The 23,905-nt window shown below is 49.1% G+C and overlaps 2 protein-coding genes across 2 annotated transcripts; one reads left to right on the forward strand and one right to left on the reverse strand.

Annotated features, from left to right (window-relative positions):
* Positions 1-6,357: 6,357 nt before the first annotated feature.
* On the reverse strand, positions 6,358-10,489 carry LOC129714088 (adenosine receptor A1-like). The gene is made up of 2 exons (XM_055663554.1): positions 10,272-10,489; positions 6,358-8,768 (listed from the first exon to the last, which is right to left on the reverse strand). The coding sequence occupies exon 2, from the start codon at positions 8,623-8,625 to the stop codon at positions 7,597-7,599; it is 1,029 nt and encodes a 342-aa protein (XP_055519529.1). The 5' UTR covers positions 8,626-8,768; positions 10,272-10,489; the 3' UTR covers positions 6,358-7,596.
* Positions 10,490-13,709: 3,220 nt separating this feature from the next.
* LOC129714044 (putative transcription factor Ovo-like 1) lies at positions 13,710-22,476 on the forward strand. Its single transcript, XM_055663502.1, has 3 exons — positions 13,710-13,812; positions 20,464-20,652; positions 21,615-22,476. Exons 1-3 carry the CDS (start codon positions 13,710-13,712, stop codon positions 21,899-21,901), a joined length of 579 nt encoding a protein of 192 aa, XP_055519477.1. The 3' UTR covers positions 21,902-22,476.
* Positions 22,477-23,905: the final 1,429 nt, after the last annotated feature.

Below are 23,905 nucleotides of genomic sequence, written 5' to 3' on the forward strand. Positions count from 1 at the left end.
TACAGACAGCGCCCATAGTCAGGATGGAACCCGGGTCTCTGGCGCTGTGAGGCGCTATCGTGCTCCAGTTTTCTCCCACATTCCAAAGACGTGCAGTTTTATAGGTGAATTGACCTCAGTAATTTGACCTTGGGTTTTTGGGTGTGAACGGGTGGAGAACCTGTCCCACTTACGCAACTTTTTCGGCGACTGCCGGCACCCGTCATAGGTTGCAGCAGGTCTCCGAAACTTTTCAACTTGTTGAAAATCCAGCAGTGTTTTTCCGGAGCTCCCGCAACAACAGCTTTGTCCGCTGGACTGGAGGGCGGCAGATTCAACCGCGGGACGCATCCAGTTCGGATTCAGCCGCGGGTCTTGCTCACCGTTACCCAGCGGGATCACAACATCGCAGGCCTGGATCGCCTCAGCACAGAGGGATAGCAAGGAGGGAAGAGACAATGACTTTGGGACTTTAAACTGTGTTGAGTGTTTGTATTGTATTGTATATCTTTATTGTCATTTCCTGAGTATTCACATACCCAGAGGAAACAAAAAAACGTTTCTCAACCAGTGTCCATTCAGTGTGCATTAAAAATAAATAGAAATAAAAATACATATATCATGAACAAATTTAACACTCTACTAAACATTCAACAGGCATTCCGATCGGCAGCGGCACAACAGTGGCTCTGCTGCAGTGTGTCCAGGTTGGGGGTTTGTGCGCGATACTTGGCAGGGGGCAAAGTCCGTTTATCAGTCTTATAGCCTGCGGGAAGAAGCTGAGGAGCATCCTGCTGGTTTTGCAGCTAATGCTCCTGTACCTCTTAGAAACATAGAAACATAGAAATTAGGTGCAGGAGTAGGCCATTCGGCCCTTCGAGCCTGCACCGCCATTTAATATGATCATGGCTGATCATCCAACTCAGTATCCCGTACCTGCCTTTTCTCCATACCCTCTGATCCCCTTGGCCACAAGGGCCACATCTAACTCCCTCTTAAATATAGCCAATGAACTGGCCTCAACTACCCTCTGTGGCAGAGAGTTCCAGAGATTCACCACTCTCTGTGTGAAAAAAGTTCTCCTCATCTCGGTTTTAAAGGATTTCCCCCTTATCCTTAAGCTGTGACCCCTTGTCCTGGACTTCCCCAACATCGGAAACAATCTTCCTGCATCTAGCCTGTCCAACCCCTTAAGAATTTTGTAAGTTTCTATAAGATCCCCTCTCAATCTCCTAAACTCTAGAGAGTATAAACCAAGTCTATCCAGTCTTTCTTCATAAGACAGTCCTGACATCCCAGGAATCAGGGATGGCAGGATGGAGAATATGTCATGCGATGGGTGGTAGGGGTCTTTGATGATGGAGATGGCTCTGCTGATACATCTCTTCCTGTATATGTCCAGCAGGAAAGGGAGTGGAGCACCAATAATCCTGTTTGTTTGTTTTGTTATTTATTCTATGTAATGACTGCAGGCAATGAAAAGTGCAATGACAATAAAAATGAATCTAATCTAATCTAAAAAAAAGTTATGATTATAATCGAGCCGTCCACAATGAACAGATACACGACTACTCACGACCATCCAGACTTCACCCCGCGACATGTCGCCTGTACGGTCATGAGTCGTCTCCTCAGTCGCCCAAAGAGTCGTTGCGTCTTTCTGGTCACTGCCGGATTTTCAACGCTTTGAACATTTTCGCCGACCTGCAATGACCTACGACGGATGCCGGCAGTCTCCGAAAAAGTTGCGTAAGTGGGACAGGCCAGGCATCTCATTCTTACCCGTCAGATCGAGACAATGGTAGAAATATGACTGGATATAATCATGAATGGAAAATAATACGAATCTCACTGAAACATCACTGAAAAATCTCAAAGGTCAGATCCTCAAAATGAAACACATTGTGTCTGAACTTGGTTTCTAACAAAGGAATTCCCTGAGACATCGCCCGTATCTGCCTTCATTGCCTTTTCTTAGATACAGAGTATTCCCTAACCCGAAATGGACACTTTAAGCATTGATAAGGAAATTAGAGACGCCTTTGTGAGCAGAATAAGGGCCGGCACGGTGGTGCAGCGGGTAGAGCTGCTGCCTCACAGCGCCAGAGACCCGGGTTCCATCCCGACTACGGGTGCTGTCTGTACGGAGTTTGCACGTTCTCCCCGTGGGTTTTCTCCAGGTGCTCCGGTTTACTCCCACACTCCAAAGACGTGCAGGTTTGTAGGTTGATGGGCTTGGTAGGATTGTAAATTGTCCCTAGTGTGTGTAGGGTAGTGTAAGTGTGCGGGGATCGCTGGTCGGCACGGACTCGGTGGGCTAAAGAGGCTGCAAATGTTTCAGTGTTGTATCTCCAAACCAAAACTAGGAGGGAAGGAGAGAAATTGGACAAATAATAGACGATATATTCAAAGCGGCATTGAGCTGTAAAGGATGAAATCCTCGTGACCTGATGTCAAAATAAAAACCTTTCTCTCAATGTCAGCGAGACTAAGGAGATAGTGATCAACTTCAGGAAGTGAAACATACATACACACCCCGGTATACTTTGGCAGCACAGAATAGAGTTGAAAGTTGCACGTTCCTTGGAGTAAATATCACCAACAATTTGTCCCCATTGAAGCTGTGGCCAAGAAGCCAAACCAACGCCTCTACTTCCTTAGAAGGTTTAAGAAGTTCAGCATGTCCCCAACAACTCTCGCCAACTTCTACAGATGGGTCGTAGAAAACATTTTATCCGGATGCATCACAGCTCGGTTTGGGACCAGCTCCACTCAAGACCGCAAGAAATCGCAGCGAATTGTGGACGCAGCCCAGACCATCGCACACACAAACCAACCTCCCTTCCATTGACTCCATCTACACCTCACGCTGCCTCGGCAAGGCCAGCAGCATCATCAAGGACCAGTCTCACCCCCGGCCACTCCCTCTTCTCCCCTCTCCCATCGGGCAAGAGGTACAGAAGTGTGAAAACAAACGCACACACCTCCAGATACAGGGACAGTTTCTTCCCGGCTGTTATCAGGCAACTGAACCATCCTACCCCAACCAGAGAGTGGTCCTGAGCTACTACCTACCTCTGGAGACCCTCAGACTAACTGACTGAAGAAGGGTCCCGGCCCGAAACGTTGCCTATTCCTTCTCTCCATAGATGCTGCCTCACTCGCTAAGTTTCTCCAGCATTTTTGTCTACCTCAGACTATCTTTGATCAGTCTTTACTGGACGATATCTTGCCTTAAACATTATTCCCTTAGCATGTATCTGTACACTGTGGACGGCTCGATTGTAATCATATATTGTCTTTCCGCTGACTGGATAGCATGCAGCAAAAGCTTTTCACTGTACCTCGGTACACGTGACAATGAGATACAGTGCGGAAACAGGCCCTTCGGCCCACCGAGTCCGCGCTGACAAGCAATTACCCTGTATACTAGCACTCTGCTACACACTGGAGAAAATGTACAATTTTACCAATTCCAATTAACCTACAAACCCGCAAGTCTATGGAGTGTGGGAGGAAACCGGAGCACCCAGAGAAAACCCACGCAGATCACGGGGAGAACGTGCAAACTCTGTACAGACAGCACCCGTAGTCAGGATCGAAACTGCCCCACTGAACTAATCTAAACTCTGAGAGCCAGGATAGACACAAAATGCCGGAGTAACTCAGCGGGACAGGCAGCATCTCTGGAGAGAAGGAATGGGTGACGTTTTGGGTTGAGACCCTTCTTCAGACTGACGTCAGGGGAGTGGGCGGGACAAGGATAGAATGTAGTCGGAGACAGTAAGACTAGTGGGAGAACTGGGAAGGAGGAGGGGATGGAGAGAGAGGGAAAGCAGGGGCTACTTGAAGTTAGAGATGTCAATGTTCATACCCCTGGGGTGTAAACTGCCCAGGTGAAATATGAGGTGCTGTTCCTCCAATTTGCGCTGGGCCTCACTCTGACAATGGAGGAGGCCCAGGACAGAAAGGTCAGTGTGGGAATGGGAGGGGGAGTTGAAATGCTGAGCAACCGAGAGCCAGCATAGCCCTCAATGGGCTGAATGGCCTCCTTGTTCGTGGGGGGCGAGGTAGAGAGTGGGGTGTTAGTTATAAACGGAGGCTGCAAATGCACGCTGCCGCACCAACGTTACAACAACAGGAAGTGCTTGTTCTGAGGTGAAGCAGGAGTGGTGAAAGTTGTGCTGAGATATTGTCTACCTGCCCCGATCCACAAAGTGTGTGTGTGTGCAGACAAGTGACTGCTCATGCCCAGACAGATTATAATCTAAATTAAACTCAGTAGATAGAACACAGAACAGTACAGTACATGAACAGGCCCTTCAGCCTGCAATCTTTAGTTTAGTTTAGAGATACGGAGCGGAAACAGGCCCTTCGGCCCACCGATTCTGTGCCTACCAGCGATCCCCGCACACTAACACTATCCTACACACACCAAGGACAATTGTGCATTTATACCAAGCCAATTAACCCACGAATCTGTACGTTTTTGGAGTGTGGGAGGAAACCAGTGCACCCCGGAGAAAACCCACGCAGGTCACGGGGAGAACGTGCAAACTCCGTACAGACAGCACCCGTAGTCAAGATCGAACCCGGGTCTCTGGCGCTGTGAGGTAGCAGCTCTACCCGCTGCACCACCGTTCCGTGCAACATTTCCTACATGTTGTGATAGTCCCAGCCTCAACTACCTCCTCTGGCAGCTCGTTCCATACACCCACCACCCTCTGTGTGAAAAAGTTACCCCTCAGATTCCTAATTAATCTTTTCCCCTTCACCTTGAACCTGTGTCCTCTGGTCCTCGATTCCCCTACTCTGGGCAAGAGACTCTGTGCATCTACCCGATCTATTCCTCTCATGATCTTATGCACCTATTTAAGTGACCCCGATAGATAGATAGATAGATAGATAGATAGATAGATAGATAGATAGATAGATAACCTTTTATTGTCATTCAGACCGAAGTCTGAACGAAATCCTCCTGCGCTCCATGGATTAGAGACCCAGCCTACTCAACCTCTCCCTGTAGCTCACACCCTCTAGTCCTGGCAACATCCTCGTGAATCTTCTCTGAACCCTTTCAAGCTTGATAAAACATCTTTCCTATAACACGGTGCCCAGAACGGAACACAATACTCTAACTGCGGTCTCACCAACGTCTTATGCAACTGCAACGTGACCTCCCAACGTCTATACTCATTTCACGACGAGGTGAACCTCTGACCTGGTTCTCCACAGATGCTAATCTGATTCGTTTTTACCCACCCAATGTTGCTCACTAACGACAAAATGAATTACAATAACAGCTCGTATGGTTTATGTTCGATTTTACCACGCAACCACGGAAGAACCGCATGGCCACACGACAAGCAAAGAGACACGAGAGAAGTATGAAATATTCACGATTTGTCACCTCCCTCCATGAAACTGTGACAGGGATCGATAACGTTTGCTGAAGATAGACACAGAATGCTGGAGTAACTCAGCGGGACCGGCAGCATCTCTGGAGAGAAGGAAATAGGCGACGTTTCTGGTCCAAACCCTTCTTCAGACAGAGTCAGGGGAGAGGGAAAGGAGACATCTAGACGGTGATGCAGAGAGATAATGAACAATGAATGAAAGAAATTAAACAAAAGTAACAATGAAATAAAGGAAAGAGGCCATTGTTAGCTGTGGGCGAGGTAAAAACAGGTAACAGACAATGAGACTCAACAAGATAACTTTGAAGGTAGACAAAAATGCTGGAGAAACTCAGCGGGTGCAGCAGCATTTATGGAGCGAAGGAAATAGGCGACGTTTCGGGCCGAAACCCTGAAGGAAATAGGCAACGTTTCGGGCCGAAATCCTTCTTCAGACTTTGAACATGGTACACCTTGGGTGGGGGAGGGATGGAGAAGGAGGGGTGATTCAAGGATTACTTGAAGTTAGAGGAATCAATATTCAGGACTCTCAGTCTGAAGAAGGGTCTCGACCCTACTCCTTTTCTCCAGAGATGCTGACTGTCCCGCTGAATTACTCCAACTTTTTGTGTCTATCTTCAGTTTAAACCAGCATCTGCAGTTCCTTCCTACACAAGAAAATGTTCTGCATTTCTTTAGGACCTTAGTGTGCAGGGTTCCCAAAAAGTTAATTTGTGAGTGGAATCGATATTAAGGAAGGCAAACGCAATGCTAGCGTTTATTTCGAGAGGACTAGAATATTAAAACAGGCCGAGGTTTGATAAGGCACTGGTCAGATCGCAGTTGGAGTACTGAGAGCAACTTTGCGCCCCCATATCTGATGAAGGATGTGCCGGCTCTGGAGAGGGTCCAGAGGAGGTTTACAAGAACGATCCCAGTAATGAGTGGGTTAACATATGATGAGCGTTTACCAACACTGGGCCTGTACTCGCTGGAGTTTAGAAGAATGAGGGGGACCTCATTGAAACTTACTGAATAGTGAAAGGCCTGGATAGAGTGGATGTGGAGAGGATGTTTCCACTAGTGGGAGAGTCTAGGACTAGAGGGCACAGCCTCAGAATTAAAGGACTTACCTTTTGAAAGGAGATGAGGAGGAACTTCTTTAGTCAGAGGGTGGTGAATCTGTGGGATTATTTGCCACACAGACGGCTGTGGGGGCCACAAGTCAGTGGATATTTTTAAGGCAGAGGTAGATAGATTCTTGATTAGTGCGGGTGTCAGGGGTTATGGGGAGAAGGCAGGAGAATGGGGTTGAGAGGGAGAGATAGATCAGCCATGATTGAATGGCGGAGTAGACTTGATGGGCCGAATGGCCTAATTCTACTCCTATCACTTATGAATCTTCCTAACCCCAGTGTGTCCCAAAGACTATATGGCTAAGGACTAACTTGGTACAGCTGGTGAGGCCACTGGCCCACATCTCCATTCCCCCCGTTCAATCTCCCCACTGGATAAAACATAGGTAGAAAGACGATGAACGTGCAAACTCCCCATAAAGAGCGTGGGTTTCCTCCGACTGCCCGGTTTCCTCCCACAACCCAAAGGCACTCGAGTTTGTAGGTTCATCGTCTTCTGCAAATCGCCCCTGGTGTGTAGAGAGGGGGTGGTCAAATCTGGAACATCGTAGACTTACAACATCCCGAGGGAAATTAAGAACCAGACAACTAGGTTTTAAGTGAGAGGGGAAAGATTTAATAGGAATCTGAGGGGTAACTTTTTCACACAGTGGGTGCATGGAACGAGCTGCCAGAGGAGGTAGTTGAGGCAGGTACATCAACACCTTTGAACAGACAGGTAGATAATAGACAATAGACAATGTGAAGGAGTAGGCCATTAGTCCCTTTGAGCCAGCACTTACTCCTTAGTCTTAAACTGTGTGTGTGGCCCCTGGTTCTGGACTCCCCCAACATCGGGAACATGTTTCCTGCCTCTAGTACATGGATAGATATGAAAGTTTTAGAGGGACATGGGCCAAATGTTGGCAGGTGCAACTGTTGTAGATGGGACATCTTGGTCAGCATGGACAAGTTGGGCTGAAGGGCCTGTTTCCAACGCTGCATGCCTGTATAAACCCAGCGATCAGGCAGCATCTTTGGAGAAGGTTTGGGATCTGGACCCATCTTCATGCTGTACAGTTTCCCAGAAGATCCACCCCTATTCCTCAGTTCCCCGGCAACACATCACACCTGTTGCCCAATGGGATGCCGGTAAAGTCGGGCTTGAAGTGTTTGCTGAAGACGCCCAGGCAAGGGAAGAGGTCCCGGAACGCATCCCAGAAGGTCCTTATCCTGAAGACGTAGACTATGGGGTTGACCACCGAGTTGGCGTGGGACAAGATGATGGTGGCGAGCATGAGAGGGGTCGGGATGTGGTAATGTGGGCAGAACAGCTCGATGCAGTTGAGGATGTGGATAGGGATCCAACTGAGGGTGAAGCAGAAAAGAAGAATGAAGAGGGAGGTGGCCGTCCGCAGTTCCTTCCGGACAACCCTCCGGCGCTTCTCCTCCACGCTGATGTTGACGTGTCTCTCGGCTATTCTCCTGATCTGCCTGCGGGCCTCGGTGAAGATCTTGGCGTAGATGACAAACATGGCCAGCAGTGGGAGCAGCATGCAGAGGATGAAGTTGAAGTAGACCATGTAGGTCTGGTCAATGATGTTGTAGAAGATGCACGTCTCGTTGGGCGTAGCCGCCTTGCGCCAACCCATCAGCGGCACCAGGCCGATGACCACCGCCAGCGCCCAGGAGCCAAAGATGACCATGGCCGCGGACCTGTTGGTCACCAGCTGCTGGTAGCGGAAGGGAGCTAGCACGGCGATGTACCGCTCCACCGCCACGGCAAACAGCCCGAAGATGGAGGCTTGGGTCAGCACCAACATGCTGCACAACATGAGGACACACAGGTAGTACCTGCACACCGGGAGGCCGAGATCAGACAGTAGGGCACAGGGAATTGCAATAGCGCCCACCAACATGTCCGCAACAGCCAACGACACCAGGAAGAAATTAGTCACTGTCCTCAACTTTCGTCTCCTGACCACGACAAAACAGATAAAAATGTTCCCCAGGACGGCAAAGAAAGCTGTGAAGACTTCCACGAAAAAATACCCTGCCTTGATGTGGAGAAAATCAGTGGTACAATTGATTTTACCGTGGGACAAATTGGATGGGACATCAACAAACACATCCATGGTGGAACGTCAACACACAAACTTCTTACTCCTTCTTATCTCATCTTCTTCTTCGTCCAATTCTTCATCGTTTCCACTGCTCGCAGTTCTTCATCCCCTCTCTCCACCGTGGATCAATCCTCAACCAGTGGATCCAGCCCCACCTGAGAAAAATGATAACAAAACAATTCAATCTTCAATCGGTTTCTAACCCTATCGCTAATCCCACCATCCAATTCCTCCCGATCCCAGGCCGAGAAACAAATATCAACAAGCCACACCTTTCTAGGTTTGTAGGAAGGAACTGCAGATGCTGGTTTAAACCGAAGGAAGACACAAAATGCTGGAGTGACTCAGCGGGACAGGCAGCATCTCTGGAGAGAAGGAATGGGTGACGTTTCGGGTCGAGACCCTTCGTTAGAGGAAAAGGACAGAGAGGAAACGGGTTGAGACTTCACAGTTTCAGGCACCAAACGGACTCAAGCAAACAGAGATAGACCCAAAAAACTGAGTTACTCCAGCACTCTGTGAAACGTCACCTATCCATGTTCTCCACAGATGCTGCCTGACCCCCTGAGTTACTCCAGCACTCTGTGTCTATCTGCGGTATAAACCAGCATCTGCTGTTCCTTGTTTCTCCAATGTTCATACCATTGGGTTTTAAGCTGCTCAAGTGGAATAAGTAGGAAGAAACTGCAGAGTTGGGTGTGGCCTCACTCTGGCCATGGAGGAGGTCCAGAACACAATATCAATACCCATTGTAAGGCTGTGTTTGCATCTGTGATCATCATGCATTAAAAAATATCATTTTCCTGAGATTGTGCTGTCAGTATAACTTGTGCTGTCAAGAAGGAACTGCAGGTGCTGGTTTACACTGAAGACAGACACAGAGTGCTGGAGTAACTCAGCGGGTCAGGCAGCATCTGTGGAGAACATGGATAGGTGACGTTTCACAGCGTGCTGGAGTAACTCAGTGGGTCAGGCAGAATCTGTGGAGAACATGGATAGGTGACGTTTCACAGAGTGCTGGAGTAACTCAGCGGGTCAGGCAGCATCTGTGGAGAGAAGGCATGGTTGAAGGTTGGATGGGAAGAGAAGGTTTCAACATACTGCTGAGTTGCTCCAGCATTTTGTGTCTGTCTTCAGTAGAATGTATAGCTGACCTCAATGAACTTCAGCATGCTAATCCTTTATGTAAACATCTTCTTCTTGCATATGACGTGCAACTTGTAGGACACCTTGTTCTATTTGATCTTGTTTGTTTGTGCACGTCACGTTGATGTCAGGGTGGACCACGCAATCTCCCACCTAAAGTCTAAATAATTCACGTCAAGACAACTTCCACTTTTGGGACCGAGGTAGATGCAACTCATCGCAGAGCTCAAGTAAGAGCGGGGAGTGGAAGCAAGGGAAACCACACGTTCCACAGCCGTGACGCAGGCTGGACAGGAACTACAGATGCTGGCTGAGACCAAAGGTAAACAAACGTTAAGGTAGACAAAAGTGCTGGAGAAACTCAGCGGGTGCAGCAGCATCTATGGGGTGAAGGAAATAGGCAACGTTTCGGGCCGAAACCCTTCTTCAGACTATACGCCACATGCTGGCCGAGATCAGGTTGAGTTGAGCCTCAGCACCTTTACCTGCCTCAGCAAAAAAATATCACTTACCTGTGCTGCTTTTCACCGTGATGCCATCTTCAGTCAACGTCACCCTGCAACATGGATGGCTAAAGTTGTGTTGGGAGGAACTGCAGATGCTGCTTTATACCGATGATAGACACAAAGTACTGGAGTAACTCAGCGGGACAGGTAGCATCTCTGGAGAAAAAGGATGGGTGACATCTCGGGTCGAGACTCAACTTCACACCTGGTTACATTTATACCCTGTGCAAGGAATTAACACCGTCAAAAAAAAATATATATATATATATATAAGACATTCCTTAATTAATTGAAAATTATTCCTACACACCTGACCTCCAATTCTAGTTACCTGCAACAGGTAACTAGAATCTGCCACTGATTAAAAACATCTCAGGGAACGTCTATTGAAAGAAGTAAAGTACTCACCTGAATTTGCAAAAGCATTTTCCCCACAATGTTCTGCAGTTCCAGTGACGGGGGGTGTGGGTGCATTTAATTTTTGGTTAGTATTTTCTTTGCAGGATGTTTTCTGTGTCTCTCCCCCTCCCCTCTCCCTCCCCTCTCCCCTCCCTCTCCCAACTCCCCCCCTCTCCTCTCCCCCTCTCCCCCCCCCCTTCCCCTCCTCTCCTCTCCCTCATCTCCCCCTCCCCCCCTCTCCCTCCCCTCTCCCCTCCTCTCCCCCCCCCCCTCTCCTCTCCCCTCCCCCCCTCCCCTCCCCCGCTCCCTCCCCCCTCCTCCTCTCCCCTCTCCCCTCTCCCCATCCCCTCCTCCCCTCTCCCCCTCCACCCCTCTCCTCTCCCCCCCCTCTCCTCCCCTCTCCCCTCTCCCCTCTCCCTCATCTCCCCCCCTCCCTCCTCTCCCCTCTCCCCATCCCCTCTCCTCTCCCCCTCTCCCCTCCCACTCCCCTCCTCATCTTCGACTCTCCTCTCTCCCCCTCCCCCCTCCCCCCTCCTCTCTCTCCCTCTCTCCCCTCTCCCCCTCCCCTCCCTCTCCCTCCCCTCTCCCCATCCCCTCTCCCCTCCCCCTCTCCTCCCGCTCTCCCTCTCCTCTCCCCCTCTCCCCCCTCTCCCTCCCCTCTCCTCTCCTCTCCCCTCTCTCCCCCTCTCTCTCATCTCCCCCTCTCCCCCTCTCCCTCTCTCTCTCCCCTCTCCCCTCTCCTCTCCCTCCTCTCCCCCCCTCCCCCCTCTCCTCTCTCCTCCCCTTCCCGCAGCTCGGTCAACAAGGTGGGAACTGTCCGCAGGAACAGTGTTGGATAATGGTGGAGCGACTGGACACTCTCGCAGCGTGTAGAGGGGACTGGGGGTGAGGGGGGTGAGGGGGGAAGGAGGGATATTGTCGCGTTTCCTTTACCGATCCCGCACATCAACACCACCCTAAGGACAATTTACACATACACCAATTAACCTACAAACCTGCACGTCTTCGGAGTGTGGGAGGAAACGGAAGATCTCAGGAGAAAACCCACGCAGGTCACGGGGCGAACGTGCAAACTCCGTACAGACAGCACCCGCAGTCGGGATCGAACCGGGGTCCCCGGCGCTGCAAGTGGGCGATGTGAGGCAGCAACTCTGCCCGCTGCGCCCTTTTGTGCGCCCGTGTGTGATATGATGCGGTTTAATTGGACAGCAAGCAAACAAAAGCCTTTCACTGCACCTTGTGCGTGTGAGAATCATAAACCAATATGCATCTTAATGGTGTTGACACAGTTATAATATATGATCCCATAACCACAATGCGCTTGATTCTAAAACGTCCCTTTAGAGATAGGGATGAACAATATTTGCTGGGTTAGTTTAGAAGAACAGCATGGAAACAGGCCCTTCGGCCCACCGAGTCCATGCTGGCCAACTATCACTCGTACACTAGCACTATCCTACACGGGGAGAACGTGCAGACTCCGTGGAGACAGCACCCATAGGCAGGATGGAACCCGGGTCTCTGGCGGTGTGAGGCAGCAGCTCTACCCGCTGCACCACCGTGGGCCGGAGAATGGGGTTAGGAGGGAGAGATGGATCAGCCGTGGTTGAATGGAGGAGTAAACTTGATGGGCCAAATGGCCTAATTCTGCTCCTATTACTCATGTGTGTGTGTGGGTGTGTGTGTGGTGTGTGTGTGTGTGTGTGTGTGTGTGTGTGTGTGTGTGGTGTGTGTGTGGTGTGGTTGTGTGTGTTGTGTGTGTGTGTGTGTGTGTGTGTGTGTGTGTGTGTGTGTGTAGGTCTGTGTGTGTGTGTGTGTGTGTGTGTGTGTGTGTGTGTGTGTGTGTGTGTGTGTGTGTGTGTGTGTGTGTGTGTGTGTGGGTGTGTGGTGTGTGTGTGTGTGTGTGTGTGTGTGTGTGTAGAGTGAAGATAAATAAAAGCTGTTTGAATCACACATCGGATCAAACATTGCAGAAAGCTTCCTTATCAAAGCAAAGACGGACAACAATTGATTCCGGCTTCAGGCGACATTTCAGGTTTGCATTATCAAGCAGTTCACTTGACTTTAGAAAACGATTCCAATTCTGGAGCATGGTTCCTGAAGCCACTTTCAGCTGAATTTGAAAGTTGGTGGGGTTAAATTCCCCCTCCCTCCTCCCCCTCCCCCTCTCCCCACCCCGCCCCATGCAAAGATCAGGATTTATACCCGGTCAGATGCCCCTGTTTAGAACGGAGACGAGGAAACACTTTTTCTCACAGAGAGTGGTGAGTCTGTGGAATTCTCTGCCTCAGGGGGGGAGAAGGTGGAGGCCGGTTCTCTGGATGCTTTCAAGAGAGAGCTAGATAGGGGGATCTTAAAGATAGCGGAGCCAGGGGATATGGGGAGAAGGCAGGAACGGGGTGCACTGATTGGGGATGATCAGCCAGGATCACATTGAATGGCGGTGCTGGCTGGATGGGCCGAATGGCCTCTACTCCTGCACCTATTATCTATTGTCGATTATGGATGAAACCTTATATCATAGCCCGCCGATGCAGAGACTGGATGGGTTGCTACTGGGAGAGATGTGCAGGAGTAGAGGCCATTCGGCCCTTCGAGCCAGCACCGCCATTCAATGTGATCATGGCCTGATCATCCCCAATCAGTACCCCGTTCCTGCCTTCTCCCCATATCCCCTGGCTCCGCTATCTTTAAGAGCCCTATCTAGCTCTCTCTTGAAAGTATCCAGAGAGAACCTGCCTCCACCGCCCTCTGAGGCAGAGAATTCCAGAGAATTCCACAGATATAGAACAAATGAACGAAAGATATGCAAAAAAAGTAGTGATGATTAAGGAAACAGGCCGTTGTTAGCTGTTCGCCAGGTGAGAACGGGAAGCTGGCGTGACTCGGGTGGAGGAGGGATAGAGAGGGAGGGAATGCAGGGGTTGGATAAATCAATTTCCATACGACTGGGCTGTAAGCTGGCCAAGTGAAATATGAGATGGTGTTCGTCCAATTTGCGTGTTTTGTTTGTGTGTTGTTACGGGAGGGTTTTAATCAGTAATGATGGACCCATTTACATCAAGCCTGGTGCTGTTGACACAGCTGGCTCCAGCCTCGACTTCCACGCTCAACGCTTCCCCTTCGATAAACATTGCGGCCGCCACGGGTAGCCAGACGCCTGCCTGTTGTCCGTGTAAATCCTGGACTTCCTGGCCTGCCACATCACACAGACAAAGCCCAGACCAGCAAAATCTCAGTCTCCAATGTCTGTGCCCAACATAATGCAGATCATGTTTAATTTAGTTGAGGAAGGAACTGCAGATGCTGGTTTACACCGAAGACAGGCACAAAATGCTGGAGTAACTCAGCGGGACAGGCAGCATCTGTGGAGCGAAGGATAGACAAAAATGCTGGAGAAACTAGGGGTTGGGCAGGCTAGATGCAGGAAGATTGTTCCCGATGTTGGGGAAGTCCAGAACAAGGGGCCACACAGTTTAAGGATAAGGGGGAAATCTTTTAGGACTGAGATGAGGAAAACGTTTTTCACACAGAGAGTGGCGAATCTGTGGAATTCTCTGCCACAGAAGGTAGTTGAGGCCACACAGTTCATTGGCTATATTTAAGAGGGAGTTAGATGTGGCCCTTGTGGCTAAAGGGATCAGGGGGTATGGAGAGAAGGCAGGGATCGGTTACTGAGTTGGATGATCAGCCATGATCATATTGAATGGCGAATGGTGCAGGCTCGAAGGGCCGAATGGCCTCTACTCCTGCACCTATTTTCTATGTATGTTTCTGTGTATGTTTCTAAATTCAGCGGGACAGGCAGCATCTATGGAGAGAAGGAATGGGTGACGTTTCCAATCGAGACCCTTCTTCAGACTCTGAATTCTTAAGGAGTCTGAAGAAGGGTCTCGACCCGAAACGTCACCCATTCCTTCTCTCCAGAGATGCTGCCTGTCCCGCTGAGTTACTCCATCATTTTGTGTCTATTTTTGGTTTAAACCAGCACCTGCAGTTCCTTCCTACACACAAACAAAAAATGTGTTCATGCATTTGGAGTTATTTGCCTGGATGTTTAGTTTAGAGATACGGCGTAGTAACAGGCCCTTCGGCCCATCGAGTCCGTGCCGACCAGCGATCCCCGCACATTAACACCATCCTACACACACTAGGGACAATGTATAATTTTACCCAAGCCAATTAACCTACAAACCTGTAAGTCTTTAAATTATTTTTTAAAGTAGGAACTGCAGATGCTGGAAAATCGAAGGTAGACAAAAGTGCTGGAGAAACTCAGCGGGTGCAGCAGCATCTATGGAGCGAAGGAAATAGGCAACGTTTCGGGACGAAACCCAAAGGAAATAGGCAACGTTTCACCCGCTGAGTTTCTCCAGCACTTTTGTCTACCTCCAGTCTTTAGAAACATACAAACATAGAAAATAGGTGCAGGAGTAGGCCATTCCGCCCTTCGAGCCTGCACCGCCATTCAATATGATCATGGCTGATCATCCAACTCAGTATCCTGTACCTGTTGGATGATCAGCCATGTGGCAGAGAATTCCCAGGATTCAGTCATATAGAGAGAGGGAGGGAGAGAGGGGGCTCAGTATTCTCTCCATACCCCCTGATCCCTTTAGCCACAAGGGCCACAAGGGCTAACTCCCTCTTAAATATAGCCAATGAACTGTGGCCTCAACTACATTCTGTGGCAGAGAATTCCACAGATTCACCACTCTCTGTGTGAAAAAATGTTTTTCTCATCTCGATCCTAAAAGATTTCCCCCTTATCCTTAAACTGTGACCCCTTGTTCTGGACTTCCCCAACATTGGGAACAATCTTCCTGCATATTAAACTAATCTCCTCTGCCAGCATGTGATCTATATCGCTCCGTTCTCTGCTTGAGGGCAAACCCTCTCCACAATTTAATAGAGTCTAGAATCTGGACATTGCAATTGCCGACAGCGCTGGTAAAAAATGGTCTTTGCCTCATCATCATCTTTGGGCTGCAGTGTTTATGTCTAAAGCAACATTAGAATTTGCATAAAGAGGATAGGAAAAATGCAATTGATCTGATTTGCAAAACCATACACAATGTCCACATGGACAAAACAAAGCCCTCTGAAACTGTCAGAGAAAAAAATGAATATCTTTTATCCAAACAGCTTTGACTATGTTTTTTTTGCATAAGGCAAATCACTCCACACGTGTACTTAAATGCACTTAACCCTGGGGGACAGGTTGCATTTGGAGAGAGAGAGTTGCTCTTTGATATCTGGACAGTGTCTGGTGTTTTGGGAACTCTTGGCTGTTGGCTGTGGTTTCTGCTGCAAGGGACCAGCCGCTGTCCACTTCAGCACCATGCCCAGGGCATTCCTGGTCAAACGGCGTGCGTGTGTGGGCCGTGACTGGGGCCTGGTGTGTGATCATCATCGCGGGGATTTCTACATTCCTGGTAAGTTCTGTTTAGAGTGCAACCTCAAACCTCACCCTGGCTCAGGGGGGGATGGGAGGGGGGTGAGAGAGAGAGGGGGGGTGAAAGAGAGGGGGGAGAGAGATATAGAAACATAGAAAATATGTGCAGGAGTAGAGGCCATTCGGCCCATCGAGCCTGCACCGCCATTCAATATGATCGTGGCTGATCATCCAACTCAGTATCCTGTACCTGCCTTCTCTCTATACCCCCTGATCCCTTTAGCCACAAGGGCCACATCTAACTCCCTCTTAAATATAGCCAATGAACTGTGTGGCCTCAACTACCTTCTGTGGCAGAGAATTCCACAGATTCACCACTCTCTGTGTAAAAAATGTTTTTCTCATTTCGGTCCTAAAAGATTTCCCCCTTATCCTTAAACTGTGTGACCCCTTTTCTGGACTTCCCCAACATCAGGAACAATGAGTCTGAAGAAGTGTTTCGGCCCTAAGGAAATAGGTAACGTTTCGGGTCGAAACCCTTCCGGGTTTCGGCCCGAAACGTTGCCTATTTCCTTCGCTCCACATAGATGCTGCTGCACCCGCTGGACTTCCCCAACATCGGGAACAATCTTCCTGCATCTAGCCTGTCCAACCCCTTAAGAAGTTTGTAAGTTTCTATAAGATCCCTCCCTCAATCTTCTAAATTCTAGCGAGTTCAAGCCGAGTCTATCCAGTCTTTCTTCATGTGAAAGTCCTGACATCCCAGGATTCAGTCAGATAGAGAGAGGGAGGGAGAGAGGGGGCTTAAGAGTGGGTGGGAGACTGAGAGGGTGTGAGGGGGAGAAAGAGGGAGAGAGAGGGGGTTGAGAGAGGAGGGACATAAGCCAGTTGTGAACTTGGATGGAAGTAAGGGGAGAGATTGGAAGGAAGTTAGAAATCGAGAAGTATCTCAGATTCAGATTCAGATTCAATTTTAATTGTCATTGTCAGTGTACAGTACAGAGACAACGAAATGCATTTAGCATCTCCCTGGAAGAGCGACATAGCAAACGATTTGAATAAATAATAATAAGTGTCCAGGGGGGGGGGGGGGGGGTGATTGGCAGTCACCGAGGTACGTTGTTGAGGTAGAGTGACAGCCGCCGGAAAGAAGCTGTTCCTGGACCTGCTGGTTCGGCAACGGAGAGACCTGTAGCGCCTCCCGGATGGTAGGAGGGTAAACAGTCCATGGTTGGGGTGAGAGCAGTCCTTGGCGATGCTGAGCGCCCTCCGCAGACAACGCTTGCTTTGGACAGACTCAATGGAGGGGAGCGTGGAATCGGTGATGCGTTCTATCAGATAAAGTGCTGGAGGAAGCTGCAGGGAAGGCAGCATCTGTGGGGGGAGTGGACAGACCACCTTTCAGGAGAGGAACCTTCTTGAATCTGAGGAAGGGTCCCGATCCAAAACACCACCCATCCGCTCCTCCAAGGATGCTGCCTGACCCACCTGCACTTTGTGTTTTGTTCAGCATGGCAGCATCTGCAGTTAATTGTGTCTGAGGGACTATTAGCTCAGTGGTGAATATTAAAGACCTCAGGGTAAGTGGCACTCACCAGTCAGTTATCAACAGCAACTCTTTTAGGCTTAGATTGTGTACGAGGTACAGGGAAAAGTATAGATAGACACAAAATGCTGGAGTAACTCAGCGGGACAGGCAGCATCTCCGGAGAGAAGGAATGGGTGACATTTCGGGTCGAGACCCTTCTTCAAACTGGTTAGGGATGATATAGTGTGGGAGAACTCTCGTTGGAGAGAGAACTTCTACAAAGTAGACATACGTTGAGGAGATTTGGCAGTGGAGCAGACAAAATGTGTAGGAAGGAACTGCAGATGCAGGTTTATATCGAAGATAGACTCAAAGTGCTGGAGTAACTCAGCGGGACAGGCAGCATCTCTGGAGAGAAGGGATGGGTGACGTTTCTGGTCGAGACCCTTCTTCAGACTGGTTTGGGGCAAGGGAAACGCTGTTATCAGGCAAATGAACGATCTTCTCATCAGCTAGAGAGCGGTCTGACTTTCCATCTATCTCATTGGAAACGTTTAAACTATCTGTAATCGGACTTCAATGATATAAAGTCATACAAGAGTCAGTCATACATCTTGGAAACAGGCCCTTTGGCCCAACTTGCCCACACCGGCCAGCTACATTAGTCCCACCTGCCTGCGTTTGGTCCATATCCCTCTAAACCCATCCTATCCAATGTACCTGTCTGAATTTTTCTTAAACAAGAGTGGGATAATCTTGACACTAAATGTTGTATTCTGTATCATGTATATGTACACTTTGGACGGTTTGATTGTAATCATGTATTGTCTTTCCGCTGACTGGTTAGCAGACAAACTGAAGCCTTTTACTGTACACAGGACAACAATAAGCAAATTGTATTATGCTGAAAGGAGCAGCAGATGCTGGTTTACACTGAATATAGACACCGCTGAGTTACTCCGGCATTTGTGTCTATTTTCAGTGTAAACAGCATCTGCAGTTCCTTCCTGCACAAGTGCTATAAATACCTGTTAATTGTACCTACAGAACGGACAGGTGGATATATTGTGCAACATTTGCCGGAACAGGATGCAGCGATTAATCTAGAGGGGAAATCCCAAAATGGGAGAGCAAACCTGCTTGATGCAACAGTCCATGATGGGCTAACCCACTTGGAAAAACCACCCGCGATTCACACAGCCCAGGTACAATTTTAGGAGTTACATTTTGAGTGGCCTTCCACAACCATCACTTCGATATCAATTGGCGAAAAAAACAAAAATGAATTACAAATATTTGTTGAGTTGCATTGAGGGCCCCTCAGAAGTCAGCGTTCAAACTCACTTAGAACATTGAAGATAGACTCAAAAAGCTGGAGTAACATAGCCCCCCTTCTGGCTGTCAGGTGAGAGAGAGCAGCGTGCAGAAGTGTGCAGAACTGGGATCTTTTCATTGGAGATAGACACAAGAAGCTGGAGTAACTCAGCGGGACAGGCAGCATCTCTGGAGAGAAGGAATGGGTGACGTTTCGGGTCGAGATTAGGGATAGGGGGAAACGAGAGATACAGACGATGATGTAGAGAGATAAAGAATGAACGATTTGCAAATAAAGTAACAATGAGAAAGGAAACGGGCTGTTGTTAACTGTTTGCTGGGTGAGAACGAGAAGCTGGTGTGACTTGGGTGGGGGAGGGATGGAGAGAGAGGGAATGCCGGGGTTACCTGAAGTTGGAGAAATCAATATTCATACCACTGGGGTGTAAGCTGCCCAAGCGAAATATGAGATGCTGGTCCTCCAATTTGCGTTTGGCCTCACTCTGACAATGGAGGAGATTGAGGACAGAGAGGTCAGTGTGGGAATGGGAAGGTGAATTAAAGTGTTTGGCAACCGGGAGATCAGGTAGGTCCAGGTGGGCTGAGTGAAGGTGTTCAGCGAAACGATGGCCCAGTCTATGTTTGGTCTCGTCGATGTATAAGAGTCCACATCCTGAACACCGGATACAGTAGATGAGGTTGGAGGAGTTTGGCTCAGGAAGGTTCCCGACCCAAAATTCTGCCTATCCATGTCCTCCAGACATGTCGCCTAACCCACTGATTTTCTCCAGCTTGTTCTGTTTTATACAGGAACAGGCCCTTCCGCTCACAATGTCCATTACAAACCTGAAGCCAAGTTAAATAATCTCCTGGGTCATGTTTTAAGGGGACTGCCCCAGATGAAAACCAAGGCAATATAGACAATAGGTGCAGGAGTAGGCCATTCGGCCCTTTGAGCCAACACCGCCATTCATTATGATCATGGCTGATCATCCCCAATCAGTACCCCGTTCCTGCCTTCTCCCCATATCCCCTGACTCCACTATCTTTAACAGCCCTATCTAGCTCTCTCTTGAAAGCATCCAGAGAACCTGCCTCCACTGCCCTCTGAGGCAGAGAATTCCACAGACAAGGCAGAGGGGAAGCAAGAAGGAAATAATAGAGTGGGAAAGATTTAATAGCAACCAGATTACACAAATGGTGATGGGTAAATGGAACAAGTAGCCAGAGGAGGTAGTTTAGACCAGACATACAGTGAGGAAACAGGCCCTTCAGCCCACACCCGTTCTATCCAACACATCAGGGACAATCCAGAGGCCAAATAACCTACAAACCTGCAAGTCTTTAGAATGTAGGAGGAAACCGGAGCACCCGGAGAAAACCCACGCAGTCACAGGGAGAACGTACAAACTCCGTACAGACAGCACCCGTAGTCGGGATGGAACCCGGGTCTCTGGCGCTGTGAGGCAGCAGCTCTACCCGCTGCGCCACCGTGCCGCCCCACGTTGTAAGCCCTTCGTGGAAGATTGTCTCATCTGGTTTCTAATTGTTGAATTCTTCTTGCAAGGTGAAGGCAGCATATACTGAGGGACACTTTGTCTGCCTCTACTGCTGGAAGGCATTCCCTCTACAACGCATGCTAACCCGCCACCTGAGGTCCCACAGCGCGGTGAAGAGGCACGTCTGCACCTTCTGCGGGAAAGGTTTCAATGACACCTTCGATCTGAAGAGGCACATGCGCACACACACAGGTAGGTAGGGACACTGGCTAGCAGTCCATCCGGCGAAGGGCCACTCCTTGTTACAACAACCAACATTTATGCAGTGTCTTCAAGTGTAACAAAGCTCTCAATAAGAATGGAGGCACAAGAGGAGTTAATGTTAGCGTTTATTTCAAGAGGGTTAGAATACAAACACAGGGAGTTTACAATGGTGTCTTCATTTATGAAGAATTAATTTATTATATTTCACGGGTCTATTTTAATGTGTATCTGTGTGCATATGTGACTGTGTATGTGTACATGTGTATGTGTGCACGTGCGTGTGTACATGTGACTGTGTGCACATGTGTGTGTGTGCATGTGCTTGTGCGTGCGTATCTGTGTGTGTGCGACTGTATGTGTGCACATGTGTGTGCATATCTGTGTGTACGTGTGACTATGTGTGCACGTGTGTGCGTGACTATGTGTGCACGTGTGTGTGTACATATGACTGTGTGCACGTGCTGTGTGTGTGCACGTGACTATGTGTGCACGTGTGTGTACGTGTGACTGTATGTGTGCACATGTGTGTACGTGACTGTGTGTGTGCACGTGTGTGTGTGCACATGTGTGACTGTGTGTGCACGTGTGTGCGTGTGTATGTGCACGTGTGTCTGTGTGTGCATATCTGTGTGTACGTGTGACATGTGTGCACGTGTGTGTGTGACTATGTGTACACGTGTGTGTACGTGTGACTATGTGTGCACGTGTGTGCGCATGTGTGTGTACGTGTGACTGTGTGTGTGCGCATGCACGTGTGTGTGTGCACGTGTGTGACTGTGTGCACACATGTGTGTGTGCGTGTGCGTGTGTATGTGCACGTGTGTGACTGTGTGTGCGCACATGTGTGTGAGGTGTGCACATTTCCGTGCTGTATCTCTAAACTACACGTAGGAAGTAATGAAATTGCACCAGGGTTCAGACAGGCTCTTTGCCTCTGTTTGTTTGAACAGGCATTCGGCCCTACAAGTGTGAGCTGTGTGACAAGGCATTCACACAACGGTGCTCGCTGGAATCTCACCTGAAGAAGGTCCACAACGTGCACCAGCACTACGCCTACAGGCAACGCCGATCCAAGGTGTTTGTGTGCGAAGATTGTGGCTTCACATCCAATCAAGGGGATGCGTACGTCCTCCACATCCGAGACCAGCACCCCAGGAGTCCTGCCGTGTACACGTACCTACGCAAACACTCCTCAATCCACGACAGGATCAGGATATTCTTCCCACACTATCTGTAAGGAAATTATCAAAGACACGGTCGGGTAGAGCTGCTGCCTCACAGCGCCAGAGGCCCGGGTTCGATCCTGACTGCGGGTGCTGTCTGTACGGAGTTTGCACGTTCTCCACGTGACGTGCTCTGGTTTCCTCCCTCATTCCAAAGACGTGCGGGTTTGTAGGATAATCGGCTTCTGTGTGTGTGTGTGTGGGCGAGATGGTTGGTCGGCATGGATTCGGTGGGCTGAAGGGCCTGTTTCCACACAGTCCTCTAACACTGAAACTTAATAAAGCGTACAGTGTGTAACATAAAAATCAAAGACTAAGAAGTCAGCTTTCGTCATCGCAAGGAACTACAGATTGTACAAAGGTAGGGCAAAAATACTGGAGAAACTCAGCGGGTAAGGCAGCATCTATGGAGCGTCACCTATTCCTTCGCTCCATAGATGCTGCCTCACCCGCTGAGTTTCTCCAGCATTTTTGTATACCTTCGATTTTTGCAGCATCTGCAGTTCTTTCTTAAACAGATGGTATAAGCGTGAGCAAAACATGATGGTGCAGCGGTAGAGTTGAATGTTAAATGGTCAGCTCGACATCGACTACACCAAACCCAAACCAATTAGGAGCAGACGAGGGCATTCGATCCAATTTGTGATCCCAGCTACAAAGACAGATGTGTACAGCAATTCATTCTTCCCCCGCACAATTAAAGCACGGAATAAAGTAATTATTTCTTCCCAATAACCCTTTCTGGCTTAAGTCCTCCCTTCACCACCTCCAGTTTGAATTCCATTTGGAATATTTTGGAGGACCAAGAAACCAAGAACCAAGAGGTGTTTCCGCACAGCGCCAAAGACCCGGGTTCCATCCTGACCACGGCAGCTCTCTGTGGAGTTTGTATGTTCCCTCTGTGACCTGCGTGGGTTTTCTCCGGGTGCTCTGGTTTGCTCCCACACTCCAAAGACGTGCAGGTTTGTAGGTTTATTGGGCCTGTAAACTTTCCCCCAGCGGATGAGGATGTCAGGAGTTTAATGACCACACGTACCGACAACTGAAAGTGGCAAATACACGGAGCAGGCATCAACAGGTGATCGATGGCCGGCGTGGACTCAGTGGGCCGAAGGGCCTGTTTCCCTGCTGTACCTCTATCAACATAAGAAACCTCCACACCTGAATCCACCTGCCACTTGCTCGCTCTTGCCCCACCTCTCTTTACCAGCTCCAACATAGCAGTTGAGGAAGGGTCCTGACTTGAATATTTCACTTGGGCAGCTTGCACCCCAGCAGTATGAATATTGAAGGTTACACAAAAGTGCTGGAGAAACTCAGCGGGTGCAGCAGCATCTATGGAGCAAAGGAAATAGGCAACGTTTCGGGCCGAAACCCTTCTTCAGTATGAATATTGATTTCCCTAGCTTCAAATAACCCCAGCTTTCCCTCTCTCCATCCCTCCCCCTTCCTAGTTCTCTGAACACTGACTGTCCCGCTGATTAAATGTTATATTTGCCTTGTTGTCACCTCACAGTTAACAATGATCTAATCTACATTTTCCTTGAACTGCTTCTCTTTTGATGTTTCGTTTTCACACCTTGCCCTTCTTTATCTCTGTGTCACCCTCTCCCCTGACTCTCAGTCTGAAGAAGGGTCCCGACCCGAAACGTCACCAGTTCCTTCTCTCCGGAGATGCTGCCTGTCCCGCTGAGTAACTCCAGCATTTCTTTGGAACATCGACTGTCTGTTTCCTTCCACAGATGCTGCACGACCCGCTGAGTTCCTCCAGCACTGTATTATTTTGTTTACTCATGCTTTCCGCATCCGCTGCCTCCAATAGGTTTGCCAACACAGCTGGGCAGGACACAAATGAGATGCAAACTCAGAGTACAGGAGCAAGGAAGTACTGAACTGACATCCAAATCCAGCAGGACACATTTGCAATTCAGACCTGAACCATTAGTATTTTTTTGTTGAGCACTTTATGTACATAATGGATGGTCAGATTCAACTCCTTCTCCCATCATGACAAGTTA

This window comes from Leucoraja erinacea, chromosome 38 (assembly GCF_028641065.1).
Source record: "Leucoraja erinacea ecotype New England chromosome 38, Leri_hhj_1, whole genome shotgun sequence".
Taxonomy (NCBI): domain Eukaryota; kingdom Metazoa; phylum Chordata; class Chondrichthyes; order Rajiformes; family Rajidae; genus Leucoraja; species Leucoraja erinaceus.

What these genes read in the sequence shown, in the direction of transcription:
- LOC129714044 (XM_055663502.1), top strand. Translation starts at nt 13,710, where the DNA reads ATGGACCCATTTACATCAAGCCTGGTGCTGTTGACACAGCTGGCTCCA. An exon ending in AAACATTGCGGCCGCCACGG is followed by an intron (nt 13,813 to 20,463) that starts GTAGCCAGACGC and finishes TGAATTCTTCTT; the next exon opens with GCAAGGTGAAGGCAGCATAT. An exon ending in GCACATGCGCACACACACAG is followed by an intron (nt 20,653 to 21,614) that starts GTAGGTAGGGAC and finishes TTGTTTGAACAG; the next exon opens with GCATTCGGCCCTACAAGTGT.
- LOC129714088 (XM_055663554.1), bottom strand. Translation starts at nt 8,625, where the DNA reads ATGGATGTGTTTGTTGATGTCCCATCCAATTTGTCCCACGGTAAAATC.